This window comes from Rana temporaria, chromosome 2 (genome assembly GCF_905171775.1).
Source record: "Rana temporaria chromosome 2, aRanTem1.1, whole genome shotgun sequence".
NCBI lineage: Eukaryota > Metazoa > Chordata > Amphibia > Anura > Ranidae > Rana > Rana temporaria.
In genome coordinates this window covers 250166294-250183728 of record NC_053490.1, presented here as the reverse complement: position 1 = coordinate 250183728, position 17435 = coordinate 250166294, and the positions used below count along the sequence as shown (strand labels likewise).

Sequence of the window (17435 nt, the reverse complement as noted above, 5' to 3'; positions counted from 1 at the left end):
GCTCTGTGTGTCCATTCAAACATGGAGCTGCCATTTGGCCACCCCCTCTCTCCCCTGATTGGCTAACTGTGATTGACAGCAGCAGGAGCCAATGACGCTGCTATGGTGTTCAGCCAATCGGGAGGGAGAGTATTAGGGGGTGCTGGGGCGGCCGCTGCACACAGAAGGTTTTTTATTCTCTGCATTAAGATAAAAAACCTTCTGCCTTTACAACTCCTTTATTAAGGAGTTCAGGTCTGAACTTTTGCGATGTTCGAGAGTTCTGGCACTTGAAGAGTGGTGTTTGCCCTGTATGAGGAGGTCAGCCAGCCCACATTCCTGTACAATATAGAAAAAATCACTCAAAGAGTGCAGCTTCTCTTATTGGGACTTTAAAACGGGTAGCTTTTGAACCTCATGGATGAATATATTCCCAAAAATAATATAAATATTTTATTCAAGAGAGTGGAAAATACCACTATATAACATATCACAAAAATGAAAAAACGTAATGGTTATATAAGAAAAAACACGAAACACAATGCACAAATGGAAAATAAATTGCAACAATACATTAACCAATTCTATAAAGAGTTCTGGGACGAACCAAGCCTGGGGGTTGTTTGGCCCATCTCTAATTATTAGCTAACGCTATCACACCTACCAACTTTCTGAGATGGGAACAAGGGACACCTACTAGCAAAAGTATGTAGGCATAATTTCACACTGAGAACGTATTGCAGGCGCTATAGCGTTAAAAATAGCGCCTGCAATCCGCCCTCAAACAGCTGCTTCATTGTCTCCAGTGTGAAAGCCCGACGGCTTTCACACTGGAGCGTTGCGCTAGCAGGACGGTAAAAAAAAGTCCTGCTAGCCGCATCTTTGGAGCAGTGTGTGTATACCGCTCCTCCACCACTCCTGCCCATTGAAATCAATGGGACAGCATGGCTATACTGCCCGCATTGCACTGCTTCAGCAGCGCATTGCGGGCGGTTTTAACCCCTTTCTCTGGCTCTCGCGGGGGTTAAAAGTGCCCCCTTAGAGCCCGAAATGCGCCGCAAATCCACCCATAGCGTCTGCGGTTTTACTGCCGACGCTATGGGCTGCTCAGTGTGAAAGGAGTCTAAAGATTATTGTACAAAAAAAAAACACAAATGCTTTATTTTACCACTACTATTCCTTTATATTGGCTTTTGGAATATAGAAATGCAGCAGTTTAGAAATTGGATGAAAGGTGTATTTTATATACAACTATATAGATCAGACCAACAGGAGGGACAAATGAGGAGAATAGAGGGACTTTGTTCTAAAAGAGAGACAGTCCCTCGAAATCAGAGAGAGCTGGGAGCTATGACGTTATGTGGAAGAATTTCATTTGATGTCAATAGAGCGGACAGACGATGTAATTGGCCAAGGCAGGCTCTAGAGGGCAGCAGAACACAAACTCATTAGTGAAACCCCAATGTACAATGAGAGCTGTTACTAGGTTGTCATATGATATGAATGGGTGTGATTTGATAGAGCGGGTCATGTGACAAAGCGGGTCATGTGATCTTCAGCTCCATGTGAACGTGAAGAAGAAGAAAGGGAGCATTGCTGTCCTCTGCTGGGATGTGTGCACTATGGAGCTGGCTGTCTGTCCTGCTTGTCAGCCCTGTCCTGACACAAGCAGTGACTGGGGGGATGTTATATCCCAGGGAGACCCCCACCAGGGAAGTCAAAGAGCTGAGCGGGATGTGGAGTTTCCGGGCTGACACTTCTTCTGACAGGAATGAGGGCTTCTATAAGAAGTGGTATAAGAGCCCGCTATGGACGGTAAGACCTCACATGACACTCTACTATAGTATAGTCCTGAGTAACTAAGCCTATTTCTGACATTTGTTTTTTACAAGGTAAAATCCCTATTTTTTTGATAGAAAATTATTTAAAACACACACATATATATATATATATATATATATATATATATATATATATATAAAAATTATTAGGGTTATCCCGATACCACTTTTTTGAAACCGAGTACAAGTACCGATACTTTTTTTCAAGTACTCACCGATACTTTTTTTAATGTCTTTTTTTTTTTACAGTGATTTTTTTTTGTGTGTGTTTTTTAGGGGGTGGGGGGGATTGTCAGTGTGTGTTTTTTTTTTTATTAACTTTTTTTTTTTTTTTTATATATTTATTGCGATATATATATATATATATATATATATATATATATATATATATATATATATATATTTTTTTTTAATCGGCCCTGTTGGGGGTCTTCGGAGAGATATCAGGGGTCTTAACAGACCTCTGACATCTCCCCTTTAAGACAGAGAAAATGATTAGGGACACAGATTCCCCAGTCCCTTTCTCAGCAGCCTCAGCTGAAATGAACGGAGAGAAGCTCCTCTCCATTCATAAACTGAGGCATCGTAAACACAGGTTACGATGCTCAGTTATATGAATGGACAGAGTCAGTGATCACTGACTCTGTTCATTTGGAAAAGGTAGGAGCCAGGTCTAGCGGCTCCTACCTCCGCTCTCCATCCTGACAAATTGAGGGGGGGGGAGAGAGCACAGCACGGAACACGGGGGAAAGAGAGCACAGCACGGAACACGGGGGAGAAGACTTGCAACTCCCCTGCCTGTCCAGGTATCGGCTGAGGCATCGGAGCATTTCCCCCGAGTACAAGTACTTGGAAAAATGCTTGGTACCGATACTAGTATCGGAATCGGGATATCCCTAATAATTATTATTATTATTATATATATATATAGCACCGTAGTTTGCCGACCATTCCAGGAGCGTGCGCAATTTAAAAGCGTGACATGTTAGGTATAAATTTACAACATCTTTCAAAGTATACAAATTGGGCTACCTTATAAATAAAGGGGTCTTCTTTTCCTCCTTAAAAAAATTGCGTTTGCAAGACCGTTGGGAAAACACAGTGTGACATATAGTATTACAACGATCGGCATTTTATTCTCCAGGGTCTCTGCTTCAGAAAAAAATATTATTATTATTAATAAAATATATATATATATATATATATATATATATATATATATATATATATATATATATATATATATATATATATATATATATATATATATTTTATTAATAATAATAATATTTTTTTCTGAAGCAGAGACCCTGGAGAATAAAATGCCGATCGTTGTAATACTATATGTCACACTGTGTTTTCCCAACGGTCTTGCAAACGCAATTTTTTTAAGGAGGAAAAGAAGACCCCTTTATTTATAAGGTAGCCCAATTTGTATACTTTGAAAGATGTTGTAAATTTATACCTAACATGTCACGCTTTTAAATTGCGCACGCTCCTGGAATGGTCGGCAAACTACGGTGCTTAAAAATCTCCATGGGCGACGCTTTTACATTTATATCATTTTTTTTCACAGGTTATCTGTTTACAGAGGTGATCTAGTGCTAGAATTCTTCCTCTCGCTCCAATGATTGCGGCGATACCTCACGTGTGCTTTGAACATCATTTAAATAATGCGGGTGCGACTTGCGTATGCGTTCACTTCTGTGTGCAAGCTCAGAGGGACGGGGCAGTTTAAGATATATATATATATATATATATATATATATATATATTTTGACTTTTTATTTTTACACTGTCCCTTTTAAAGAAAAAATAATAATAATTTTGATCACTTTAATCCCATTACAAGGAATGTAAACATCCCTTGTAATGGAAATAAGCAGGACAGGGCCCCTTTTAATGTGAGATCTGGGGTCAAAAAGACCTCAGATTTCACATTTTACACTTTAAAAGCAATAAAAAGAACAAAAACAAAATGGGCTCTTTGAGGACAGAAGTGACATTTGACATCGCTTTGGTCCTCCAAGGGCACAGAGTCGCGTGGGGGCCATCTTGCCCTCACTCAACTTCCTGTCCATCACTCAGATTCTGCCACTGCTGACCTCTCCGGTGTTTTGTCTGATTAGGTGACCTGTCAAATTTTGTAACAAAAGTGATGTTCCATCGCCACCATCTTGCCACACCCGACACTCCTCCACAGTAAGTATACAGTCAGTGCCGGCCCAAGACATTGTGCTGCCTGGTACCAAGAATGAAATGCTGCCCCCCCCCCCCCAAAAAAACAATTATGCCCCCCAAAATGCCCCCACATCCATTATTTTATATCATGATAACTAAAGTGGACCTATCATGGCTCTATACATGTATATAGGAGTATAAAAAGGACCTATTATGGCTCTATTCATGCAATTAACCCCACAGTGGAGCGGAGAGCGGAACGGGAGGAGCGATCGGGCGGCAATTAGCCCCACAGTGGAGTGAAGAGCAGAGCTGGCGGAATGGGATGGCGTGCGTGTACGAGGCTAAACGCTGACTGCCCTGGTGTAAACTGTGCCATTGGAAGGCATATCATCTACTATCCATGTGTTTCTGATGCAGAAAAAAACCCACACTGGACTGCATGTGCTGTGAACCGACCCTAAGTGCAGCAAAATCGCAACCAGAAAAACTCGGCACAGGGGACATAACTTCCAGTCAGTAGGACAGATGTGTCCCACGTGCTGATTCATCTTCTTTAAAGCAGAGGTCCACCTGTGTTGTGTTTTTTTTTTTTTTTTTTTTTAAAGCCAGCAGCTACAAATACTGCAGCTGCTGACTTTTAAAAAATGGACACTTACCTGTCCAGCGCGCCCGTGATGTCGGCAGCCAAGGCTGAGCAATCGCTCGGTCCTCGGCAGCTTCCGCCGCCATCCTCGGTGAGGGAATCGGAAAGTGAAGCCTTGCGGCTTCACTGCCCGATTCCCTACTGCACATGTGCGAGGATCGCGGTGCGCCGTCACTGGACCCCGCTCTCTCCTGGGGACAGTGTTTCCCAGAAGACAGCGGGGGGGGGGGGGGGGAATGAAGTGACGAGGCTGGACTCCCGCGAGTCAGAACCCGGAAGTGGTGCAAATACCTGTTTAAGACAAGTATCTGCACCCCTCTTCCCCCGAAAGGTGCCAAATGTGACACCGGAGGGGGGGGGAATCCAAAAAGCAGAGGTTCATTTTTCGTGCGAACCTCCGCTTTTAAGCCCTGGTTCACACCATCAACCCACATGTGAATCCCACAGGAACCGCACTGCATACCTGTGCAATTCACACTAAATTCAGTGTGGTGTGATATTATTCCCCCCCCCCTGCATTACACCAACAAGTGCAGGCACTTTAATGAAAATATTCCTCCATACTGCCCCCTGCCCTCCAGTGCAACAGAGGTTATTACAACTAATAAAAGCATGTACTGCTTTTATTCAGCACAGACCTCTGCACCTCAGTAGTCTGAACTGGACTAACAAATTTGGGGGGAATTTTCCATGTCTGTTTGTTAGAACAGTGTAAACTGATGAGAATGGGTCCTCACAAAACCACCACTTCTCAGCAATGCTCTTTCACTCGATGGAGCTCTGTTCTTGCTATCCCGGTACCGTGTTTTTTTTTTTTTTGTCCTGATCCTGGTAGGTCAGAGGAAGTTGTGGAATCTTTGTCTGCACTTTGCAATCACAGGATGCAATGAGGACATTGGGGTTCTGGTTAGACATCTAATGTGTCCGTAAAACAGACCTATCATCACCCTGTGTATTTTTGTCCTGAAAGTGACATGTCGGCCAGATGTACATTGACCTTAACATGTTTACAGGAAACCAGTTCCTGCTGAATGATGCTGCATTCTCCATAATGGCTGATCACACTTAACCCTTCATACACAATTCTTCATTACATTTTTTTTTAAACCCAGCAGGGCTGAACAAAAAAAAATGGACAGCTCAGGAGGAGTTGCTGCACTAACTATCCAACATTAGTACATCGATCTCCCCTGCTGTTCTATTGTGTTCTGTGCAGACGGATTAAGAAACTACTGTATAAAGCACAGTTTGACCATTTACTGATAATTTCCTGTGAAAAAACGTAATCCTTCTGTATTATCCACATGCTCTGCAACTAGTCAGTTTCGTGACAGTGAGAATCAGATGGCAGGAGTGCAGTGACCAACACAGAGTCCTGTGCATGAAGAAAAATCTTCCTGTCACCTTTAATAGGGCTGGTGAGCCTGGAACCCGCATCTGAGCAGCATCCAGGGTGAGTGGTGAGAGTACCCACTTGGATGAATATTATACCACAATAGATGAGGGAAACCAAATGGGGATGCTGATGCTGTTTGGCTCCTGCTTCTCCCTGCTGGCTTACTAATACCTCACTTTATTGCTTACCTCTCATATGTCGTTTGATACCAGAGTTTTCTTCTCTCAGTGGATGGAGGTGCAAGACTAAACCCATGACTGGGTTACAGTCCTCCTGATTTATCTTTATTACTACCTGACCCAGCAAACACACTGGGATGGAACCACTGATAGCAGGACACTTGCAATTGTGGGCACCGCCTGAGAATTCCTCACTAGTAATACCATGATCCCTAAGCTGGGGGCTTGGCACTTTCCACTCTGAGGGGTTCCTTTAGGAGGGTTTACCACTGTGGTTATCTGTTGGCATACATTTTGAGTATAGCCATATTTTGGTGTGGGAGATCTGAGATTGTCCTGAATTGGGCAATGTAGGAGAGAGAGCTTAGCACCTATGCAGATGGGCACATGAAATAAGGTGTAGAGAAGCCTGAAAACCCTGGACCAGAAACGCAGGTAAATATGGGCAGGACCACAAGATTTCTACAACCTCACTGTGTTGGCCGCAGCTCCTGAAGCACCTCTCGCTGTATGATGGGTTCAAACTTGCTATACGGGCCGGGATCCAATGCCATCTAAAGAGGACCTTTTATGCTGCCTCGAAGGTAGCAATGTTGAAAGAACATTTTGAAATGGAAGACCAGGCCTTACTCCACCCCTCAGGGTCAATAGAGGTTGCTAGATCACATTCCTTACCAGAATAAAAGGTATAAGTAGGAGAATCAATAGCATTCAGGGTGGGAGGAGTACATTTTTGAGATGGTGCCTAGGGAGCAGGGTTGAATGTAGACGGTATGTTCAAAAGCTGTTTTTTTTTAAAGTAATAAGTCTAAATGCGTCTTAGCGAGGTCATCCGGTGGCAGTTGGGCTTAACGAAAAAACTCCACAGGCGGAGTTTGTTCCTTTTTTATCTATTTGTAATAAAATGTGGTTTTTCTGGGTATACTGCATTGTCCTCATTGTGTAACTACCTATTTAGTAGGCTCTGCAAATCTTAACTCTTGTTGTGCAGCATTGAACTAGTTATGAGGACAACACTAGATGCACTATAAGGTGAGTTCGTGACCTAGGGCTATTGAACAGGGGTTACCCTGTAAACTTCCTAAACTGTATTTTTTTTATTTTTTTTTTATTTTTTTATTACTTTGTGTCGTTTATTTATAATGACCACCTCCCTTATAATCTTACAGACAGGCCCCGTTATAGACATGGCAGTACCTGCCAGTTATAACGATATTACTCAGGACGTCACTTTAAGAGATTTCATTGGATGGGTTTGGTATGAGAAGGAAGTTTGGCTGCCTAGCAGGTGGATGGAAGACCAAGACTCTTCAAGAATTGTTCTCCGTGTTGGCAGTGCCCACTATTACTCCATTGTTGTGAGTATGAGATGCTTAAACATCTGGAGTTGCTCATTTAATGTGCAAAATATTATAAGGACCGTCATACATGGGCAAAGCTCATCTGATTTTGTTGAAAGACTGGCATCAACATGTTTGAGTCACTGTAATGCTTTTTTTCTGTTTTATACTCTTTTATCTCCAGTCTCATACTGTAGTGAGAAAAATGAAACATCCAAGCGGAAAAGAGGGCTGTGGGTGCAGGAGAACTTGCCTCTGAGTTTGTTATGTTGGCCCGCTTTCACATAGGCAGACGTGATCCGGCCCTCCATTGACATCAATCCTATCCGCTAAAAACGGATGGATCAGATGGCAGTCGGGTGTAAACAGACAGATGGTCTGTTTACATCCAACCCCCCCCCCCCAAAGAGGATAGCGAGCAGGGTGGACACAGACCAGCCCTCTGCCTCCTCAGCGGGGATCAGTGGACAGATTCCCTGCTGAGCAGATGGACCGCATATTAGCTCATGGTGGCAGACACCAAAGTGGAGAAGCCAAATGCAGAGGCAAGGGACCTCAGAAAAGGTTTGTGGCCGCTCTGTGCATTTCCATTACACAGAGCAGGTAAGTATACCATGTTTTTGTTATTTTAAGAGGGGGGAGGGAAAATCCTTTACAACTGCTTTAAGTGGAAAGAGTCTGCCCATTTATATAATACAAGTGGTTCCAGTGTTGTAACCAGAGAAAACCTCAACACTCCTGTAAACCTGTGACCAGTATTATATAACCACATATCAAAGGCTCGATACACAAACCTAAGGACAGAGCTGGGGATAGCTGAACCATTCAGATGGGCAGGAATCGTATGTACACAGTAGTAGGTAGAGTTAGAAATGTGAGCCAGTTGCTGATTGCAATGAATAGGTCATTTTAATTGTTATCCTAGAAAATGGATTATATTGCAATGACAGAATATGCAATATATCATTATTTGTAACCAGAAAGATGCATCTCTTTTTAACCACTTAAGCCCCGGACCAATATGCTGCCTAAAGACCCAAGGTGTTTTTACAGTTCGGGACTGCGTCGCTTTAACAGACAATTGCACGGCCATGCGACGTGGCTCCCAAACAAAATTGGCGTCCTTTTTTCCCCACAAATAGAGCTTTCTTTTGGTGGTATTTGATCACCTCTGCGGTTTTTATTTTTTGCGCTATAAACAAAAATAGAGTGACAATTTTGAAAAAAATTCAATATTTTTTACTTTTTGCTATAATAAATATCCCCAAAAACATATATAAAAAAAAATGTTTTCCTCAGTTTAGGCCGATACGTATTCTTCTACCTATTTTTGGTAAAAAAAAATCACAATAAGCGTTTATCGATTGGTTTGCGCAAAATTTATAGCGTTTACAAAATAGGGGATAGTTTTATTGTATTTTTATTATATATATATATATATATATATATATATATATATATATATATATATATATATATATATATATATATATATATTTTTTTTTTTACTACTAATGGCGGCGATCAGCGATTTTTTTTTTTTTTTTTTTTTTTTTTTTTTTTTTTTTTTTTTTTTTTTTTGTGACTGCGACATTATGGCGGACACTTCGGACAATTTTGACCCATTTTGGGGACCATTGTCATTTTCACAGCAAAAAATTCATTTAAATTGCATTGTTTATTGTGAAAATGACAGTTGCAGTTTGGAAGTTAACCACAGGTGGCGCTGTAGGATTTAGTGTACACTTAGTGTGTGTTTACAACTGTAGGGGGGTGTGGCTGTAGGAATGACGTCATCGATCGAGTCTCCCCTATAAAGGGGATCTCTCGATCGATGCAGCGCCATAGTGAAGCACGGGGAAGCCGTGTTTACATACGGCTCTCCCCGTGCTTCAGCTGCGGGGGGCGATCGCGACGGAGCAGCTATAAACAAATAGCCGCGCCGTCGTCCTGGATCGCTCCCCGAGGGAACCCGACCACCGCGTGTAGCAGGGGGGGTCCCGATCGGACCCACATCTAGGCAGGCACGTACAGGTACGTTGATGTGCCTGTCCGTGCCATTCTGCCGACGTATATCTACATGAGGCGGTCGGGAAGTGGTTAAATGCATACATTTTAGCAAGTCTTTAGAGAATCTATACTGTTTTCTGGTGGTTCATTTGTTCTGCATTATATTTTGTAACGGTTCGGAATGTGTAGAGATGGCGTTGCTTTTTTTTTTTTTTTTTTTTTATTGATGTTAATGTGATTGATTACAGTGGGTGAATGGAGTTCAGGTTACGCAACATGAAGGAGGGCACCTACCTTTTGAAGCCAACATAACTAGTATTCTGAAGGGTAGTAAGGACATTCCCTGCCGCATTACTATTGCTGTGAATAACACCCTGACGCTAAATACTTTACCCCCTGGATCTATCCAATTCATGAATGACCCTACAAGGTAAATGTATAGCATTGCCAGCTTGCCTTCCAATTATTATTTTTTACTATACAGTATTATTTTGTTTGCTAAAGGTGCTAAAAGTTTGTAGAATTCACCTTCATAACATCTCTAAAATTCACCCCTTTCTAACAAATGAAACCACCAAACTCCTAATTTACTCCCTTGTTATCTCTCGCCTTGACTATTGCAACTCCCTTACCGCCTGCCTCTCTATAGGCTATCCCCTCTTCAGTCTATTATGAATGCTGCTGCCAGACTTATCCACCTTACCAACCTCTCCTCCAATCCCTACACTGGCTTCCTATCACCCAGCAAATTAAATTCAAAATACTAACCACAACCTACAAAGCCATCCACAACTCTCCCCCAAGCTACATCACCAAAAACATATCCCAAACCGTCCTCTCCGCTCTTCTCAAGACCTCCTACTGTCAAGCTCTCTTGTCTCTTCCTCCCATGCTCGTCTCCAGGATTTCTCCAGAGCCTCTCCCATCCTCTGAAACTCACTACCTCAACCTGTCCGGCTATCCCCTACTCTTGCTACTTTCAGGCGATTCCTGAAAACTCACCTCTTCAGGGAAGCCTATCACGTCTCCAACTAATCTTTTACCACTTCCATCAGCTCATTCCCCACAGTTACAACCTTTTGTACCACCTGCCCCACCCTATTAGATTGTATGCTCTTCTGAGCAGGGCCCTCTTAATCCTCTTGTATTGTATTTTATTTTATTGTATTGTAACTGTATTGTCTCCCTTTTTATATTGTAAAGCGCTGCGTGTTGGTGTTATATAAATCTTGTATTATAATAATAACAGTGTATGGAAATGGTGCAACTATACTTGATAAGTTGTTGGTTGATTGTGTAGAGTTACTAGTTTTCTACCATAGAAAACGCTGACCCTTTACAGAAGATCCGAAAACAATATTTTGTCAAAATGCTTGTTACATGGTTGGTTGAAAAATTTGGATAACTGATATATTTTTTTTTTTTTTTTTTAATATAGGTATCCCAAAGGATATTTCATGCAAAATACAGATTTTGACTTTTTCAATTATGCTGGCATTCATCGTCCTGTAGTCCTTTATACTACTCCATCAGTATATATTGATGACATCACTGTAACCACAGACATCACTGCTGACATGGGTGAGTGGAGGTTGGATAGAGTTTCTGAAATTATATATGTTCAATGTCTATGGCCCAGATTCACAAAGCACTTACGCCGACGTATAACAAGTTACGCCGAGGTAAGTGCAAATGTGCGCCGTCGTATCGGTGCGCCAGACCCACAAACAGATTTGCGCCCAAAACCAGGCTACACCCCCGCCGACGTAGCTTGCTTACGCCGGCGTAGGGTGGGCGCACATTGATTAGCCATCCAAACATGCAAATGAGGGAAATACGGCGATTCAGGAACGTACGTGCGCCCGACGCAGGCGCACGTAAGTTGTACGTCCGGCGTAAAGTTATTTCCCATAAAGGAGTTGCAACCCAGCAGCAGACATAGTTACATAGTTACATAGTTACATAGTTAGTCAGGTTGAAAAAAGACACAAGTCCATCCAGTTCAACCTCAAAAAAATAAACAAACAAAATAAAAAACACAATACAATCCCATACACCCAACTCCATACCCACAGTTGATCCAGAGGAAGGCAAAAAACCCCAGCAGAGCATGATCCAATTTGCTACAGCAGGGGAAAAAAAATTCCTTCCTGATCCCCCGAGAGGCAATCGGATTTACCCTGGATCAACTTTACCTACAAATCTTAGTACTCAGTTATTTTATGTACATTTAGGAAAGAATCCAGGCCTTTCTTAGAGTAGTCTACTGAGCTGGCCAGAACTACCTCTGGAGGGAGTCTGTTCCACATTTTCACAGCTCTTACTGTGAAAAAACCTTTCTGTATTTGGAGGTGAAATCTCTTTTCCTCTAGACGTAAAGAGTGCCCCCTTGTCCTCAGTGTTGACCGTAAAGTGAATAACTCAACACCAAGCACACTGTATGGACCTCTTATATATTTGTACATGTTGATCATATCCCCCCTAATTCTCCTCTTCTCAAGAGTGAATAAATTCAGTTCCTCTAATCTTTCCTCATAGCTGAGCTCCTCCATGCCTCTTATCAGTTTGGTTGCTCTTCTCTGCACTTTCTCCAGTTCTCCGATATCCTTTTTGAGAACTGGGGCCCAAAACTGAACTGCATATTCCAGATGAGGTCTTACTAATGATTTGTACAGGGGCAAAATTATATCTCTGTCTCTGGAGTCCATACCTCTCTTAATACAAGAAAGGACTTTGCTCGCTTTGGAAACCGCAGCTTGGCATTGCATGCCATTATTGAGCTTATGATCAACTAAAACCCCCAGATCTTTCTCCACTACCGATCCCCCCAGTTGTACTCCCCCTAGTATGTATGATGCATGCATATTCTTAGCCCCCAAGTGCATAACTTTACATTTATCAACATTAAACCTCATCTGCCACTCAGTCGCCCAATCAGACAGAGCATTGAGGTCGGCTTGTAAATTGGAGACATCCTGCAAGGACGCTATTCCACTGCATAGCTTGGTGTCATCTGCAAAGACAGAAATGTTACTTTTGATCTCAGACCCAATATCATTTATAAATATATTGAAAAGTAAGGGTCCCAGCACTGAACCTTGGGGTACACCACTCATAACATTGGACCATTCAGAGTAAGAATCATTAACCACGACTCTCTGAATTCTGGCTTTCAGCCAGTTTTCTATCCATTTACAAACTGATATATCCAATCCTGTAGACCTTACCTTACACATGAGCCGTGTGTGCGGAACTGTATCGAACGCTTTTGCAAAATCCAAATATATCACGTCCACAGCCACGCCTCTGTCCAGGGTTTTACTTACCTCTTCATAAAAGGAAATCAGGTTTGTCTGACAACTTCTGTCTTTCATGAATCCATGTTGTCTGCTGCTTAAATAGTTTTTTTCCTGCAAGAACTCATCCATGTGGTCTTTTATTAAACGTTCCAGTATCTTCCCAACTATAGAAGTTAGACTAACAGGTCTATAGTTACTTGGTAAAGACTTTGTTCCCTTTTTAAATATAGGCACCACATTGGCTCTACGCCAATCCAGTGGTACTATTCCTGTCATTAATGATTCCCTAAATATTAGATACAGTGGCTTTGAAATGACAGAGCTCAACTCACCTAGGATCCGTGGGTGGATGCCATCTGGTCCAGGTGCTTTATCCACCTTTATTCTGTCTAAATATTTCTGGACCATATCACTTTTGAGCCATTGTGGATTTGGGGCTGTGTCACTCCCACCCCCATTTTGGACATGAGCTCCCCCATGCTCCATTGTATACACAGAGCTGAAGAAAGCATTTAATAAATTTGCCTTCTCTTTGTCCCCAGTCACCCACTCTAGATTATTTTGTAAGGGGCCTACATGCTCAGATTTCACCTTTTTACTATTAATATATTTAAAGATTTTTTTGGGGTTTGTCCTACTATCTTTTGCAATCTGTCGTTCATTTTGAATTTTTGCATCCTTGATTTCCTTTTTACATATCCTGTTATATTCTTTGTAACATTTAAACAACACTAGTGTTCCTTCATTTTTATATTTTTTAAAAGCTACTTTCTTATTGTTTATAGCTTTTTTAACTTTGCCCGTGAGCCACATAGGTTTTATTTTTAGCCTTTTAAACTTATTGCCCATGGGAACATACTTTGCAGTGAGGTTCCACACAGTCTTTTTGAAAAATTCCCATTTCTGTTCTGTGTTCATCTGTGTCAATAGTCCCTCCCAGTCCAAGTCCTGGAGAGCAGCCCTCATCCTTGGAAAATTTGCTCTCTTAAAATTTAGTGTTTTAATATTTCCTGTATGTATTTCTTGCTTATAGTTAACATTAAATGAAATCATGTTATGATCACTGCTACCCAGATGTTCCTTTATCTGAACATTAGTAATAAGCTCTGCATGGTTTGAGATTATCAGGTCCAACAGAGCATCATTCCTAGTTGGGGCCTCAATAAACTGCACCATAAAATTGTCCTGCAATAGGTTTTTAAATTTTTGTCCTTTAACTGTCCCAGAAGTGCCATTAATCCAGTCAATTTCTGGGTAGTTAAAATCCCCCATTATTATCACCGTCCCAGCCCTTGCAGCCCTTTCCATCTGTGCAAGGAGCTGAGTCTCCACCTCCTCATTAACATTGGGTGGTTTATAACAAACTCCAATGATTAATTTTGAACTACGCACATCTGTATGCAGTTCCACCCATAATGCTTCAGCCTCACCACACTCTCCATCAACCAGGTTCTCTTTCACGCTTGCAAAGGTCTGCACCAGGGAACACAAGCCGGCGTATTTTACGTTGGACGTGTGTCTGGCTGGGTGTAGGTTACGTTCACGCCGTACGCAGTGAACCGGCGTAGTTTAGGCAGTTGTTTTTCCGACGTGGTTGTGAGCAGGCGTTGGCGGGATGCGTCCACGTCACGGTGCATGCGCAGTTCGTGATACGTATCTGTCTGGCGCTCGGCCCATCATTTGCATGGGATCACGCCTCATTTGCATGGGTCACGCCCACTTCCACCTACGCCGGCGTACGCCTTCGAAACCCAGCAGCGTTGGGAGCGCTGGCTTGCTGAATTCCATGCTTGCCTTTCTGCATTGGCGTAGCGTACATTGTTTGCCCTACGGCGGCGTAATGTGCGCCCACACTCTGTGAATCTGGGCCTATATGTCTGGAATTCAGATGTGTTAAAGTATATATGAACCCTCACTGTATATAGTTTTTTTTTTTTGCAGCTGAACTCTAGGGCTGTGATAAAATCTACCCTTGTAGTTCCTGTCTGCTCTGCCAGCTAAGCTATAGTTCTTGGAGCAGATTGGGGCTATGGCTCATCAGGAGTGCACTGTCGTTCGCTTCTGAAGTAGGGGTGGATATGCAGAGATAATTCTTGCTTCCCTGGGTGCCTGACATGTCCTCAAAGTGAAGCATCCTAAGCTCCAGCTTCTCCACTACTAATAAAGAGCAGCAGCTTGAGTTGGAGGGAGCTTTGCAACTTTGTCCTAATTCTACGGGCCAGTGGAGTGTAGGACAGCATGCAACAGAGGATCTTGTATATGCAGCTGATGCCAGTCTGTGCAGGGCTGAGCCTCCAGTGGGGCCCTAATTGCAGGCAGGAGTCTTGTGTGTAGTGAGTATAGGAGCTTTTTGATCAGCAGAGAGCTGCACCGAAAATACACAGAAGCCACCAGAATTCACTGAACTGTGGCGCATATGGTAGCTTGGCAGGCCTTCTACTGGAATGTTGTGTCAGAAGTTGGAGTACAATAAACTCCAGCAAGTGTAGCGGTTGGTTGCTATGAGTTACAACATCCACACATTACTCCCTGCTGCCAGACAGCCTCAAGACCAGTGGTTCTCAAGCTTCTAGTGTCGTGACCCCTTGATAAAATGTCCCAAGTTGTGGGGACCCCTAACAGTAAAATTCTCGTAGCGTGGGTTGTCGGCACCCAAGGCAAGACAAGTAATTTGCGCCCCTAACCCACGGACATTTAGCACTCCCTGAGCCCCTTCCACTCGTACAGTAATAAAACCCTTTATGGTACATTTTAGGATGTACTACTCTGCATTTTTTCCCCCTATCTCTCTCTATCCTAATGTCTGTCTTTTTTTTTTTTTTTTCCCTTTCCTCTCTCTAGCCGTCTTTCTTCTCCTCTCCCTTTTTCTTTGTTCCTCCCCCTCGTTTCCTCTCCCTTCCATGTATTCTCTATTTTTATTCCTTCTCTTATTCCTTGGTGGGGGGAATGGGATGAGTGGCAGTGCTGGGGAGGGAGTTCTGATCAGCCAACTTGGGTGCTTTTGATCGAGGTCATCTGCTGATCTGAGAACTCTAGTGGGGACTTTTAGTGGCAACTATAATCACAGGTAGTGTTACTCACTGTGTCTCCAGCTCTGTGGTGTCTGGCAACAGTGACCCCCTAGGCCGAAATCAGGAGATCCGGGTCTCCTTCAGTCCCTCTCACTTCACATTCCTCACCAGTCAGCTGACCTCTAGTCTCTGGGCGGCTGCAAAGAGGCTGAGTGGGTGGCTGTGGGCTCCAGGAACAGCCCAGCTAGGTGGCCCCAGGGACATCCCTGCTGGGCGGCCGTGAAAAGGCTGGGAGAGCGGTGCGGGCTTCAGGAACAGCCCAGGATTTGGTGACCCCTGGCAAATCGTCATTCGACCCCCACAAGGGGGTCTTGACCCCCAGGTTGAGAACCACTGCTCTAGACACACTCCTTTCATCAATGAACAGTGTCTTGCTTGTTTTTGTTATTTTATTAGGGGGTTGAACTTGTTTGGTGAAAGGGACATGGGATGTCCAAAGAACAAATTGGTACTTTGAAGATTATAATAAGTGCATCCCACTTTTTAGAAAGGACAAGTTGGCTGACCCTAAACTTGACAGTCTTTTACCTCCAGAACATTTCTTCCTCCAGTACACTGCTTGTCAGTCTTTTACCTCAGAACACTTCTTCCTGTCACACCATCAGAACTTGACTAGGCCTCACTTTGAATAAGTCTCACGTAATTTAGTTGATGATCCTTTGTAGGCCGGGGCCTGCAGTAACCCTTTATGGTAGCAACCGTTTACTTGAGGAGATTAAATGGTGATGGACTACTGATCCCAGCAAGTCTAACTTGCAAATCCTGCCTGCCCTTGTGGCTGCATCGATTTGACACAAACTCCAGTCTCAAAAGTCTCTCCCTCTGGCTCTGCATACAGCTCCCTTGGCATGCCTCTTCCAGATCTCTCCACTGTGCTTTCACTCACAGACACCTGCCCTGGATCCTTCCTGAAGGACCTACTTCGGATGTGCGGACCAACTGCCTCTTCCAGCTTCCTTTCCAGGACACCTCTTCATGACCGTCTATGGACTACTAAGCCCCAGCAGACTGACCATGGGTATATGGCAGTGGAGGTTAACCCCCCCCCCCCAATAATCTCCAATTGCTGGTCATGGTGCAGGATGTTTAACTGCCAATAATCCCCTCTATTGCCGTTGAAGTCCTTCCTTTTTTTTTTTTTTTCCTTTCTAACATTGGTCTCAGTGGACGCAATAATAACCCCCCAATATTGGTGTCGGTGAATGCAATAATGGTTCCCAGCACTTGTGTTGATACTGTTAACACCCCGCCCACATCGCCCCCCCCCCCTCCTCATTGGTGGTCACTGGCAGTGACATTTAGTGTAAAATTGGATACGTACAGATTCTAAAAATAATTTAACAATGTACCAACTGACTTGTATAGCTAGAGCAGTTCCAATCCTTTTTTATTTATTTTTTTCGGTTTAGATGGGTGGAGTCACAGAATACCCTTGAAGCACTGAGTGATGTTAGAAATATTCAGCTGCCAAGCTGTGTTATCTTTTTTTAATT

At 43.1% G+C, this 17435-nt stretch overlaps 1 protein-coding gene across 1 annotated transcript in view; it reads left to right on the top strand.

Annotated features, from left to right (window-relative positions):
- Positions 1-1534: 1534 nt before the first annotated feature.
- The window catches only part of GUSB (glucuronidase beta), a 35489-nt gene continuing 19588 nt past the window's right edge, over positions 1535-17435 (top strand). The window contains exons 1-4 of the mRNA XM_040336763.1: positions 1535-1794; positions 7392-7580; positions 9821-10002; positions 11011-11153. Coding sequence (XP_040192697.1) covers positions 1591-1794; positions 7392-7580; positions 9821-10002; positions 11011-11153 — 718 coding nt within the window. The 5' untranslated portion in view covers positions 1535-1590. The remainder of the gene's footprint in view (positions 1795-7391; positions 7581-9820; positions 10003-11010; positions 11154-17435) is intronic.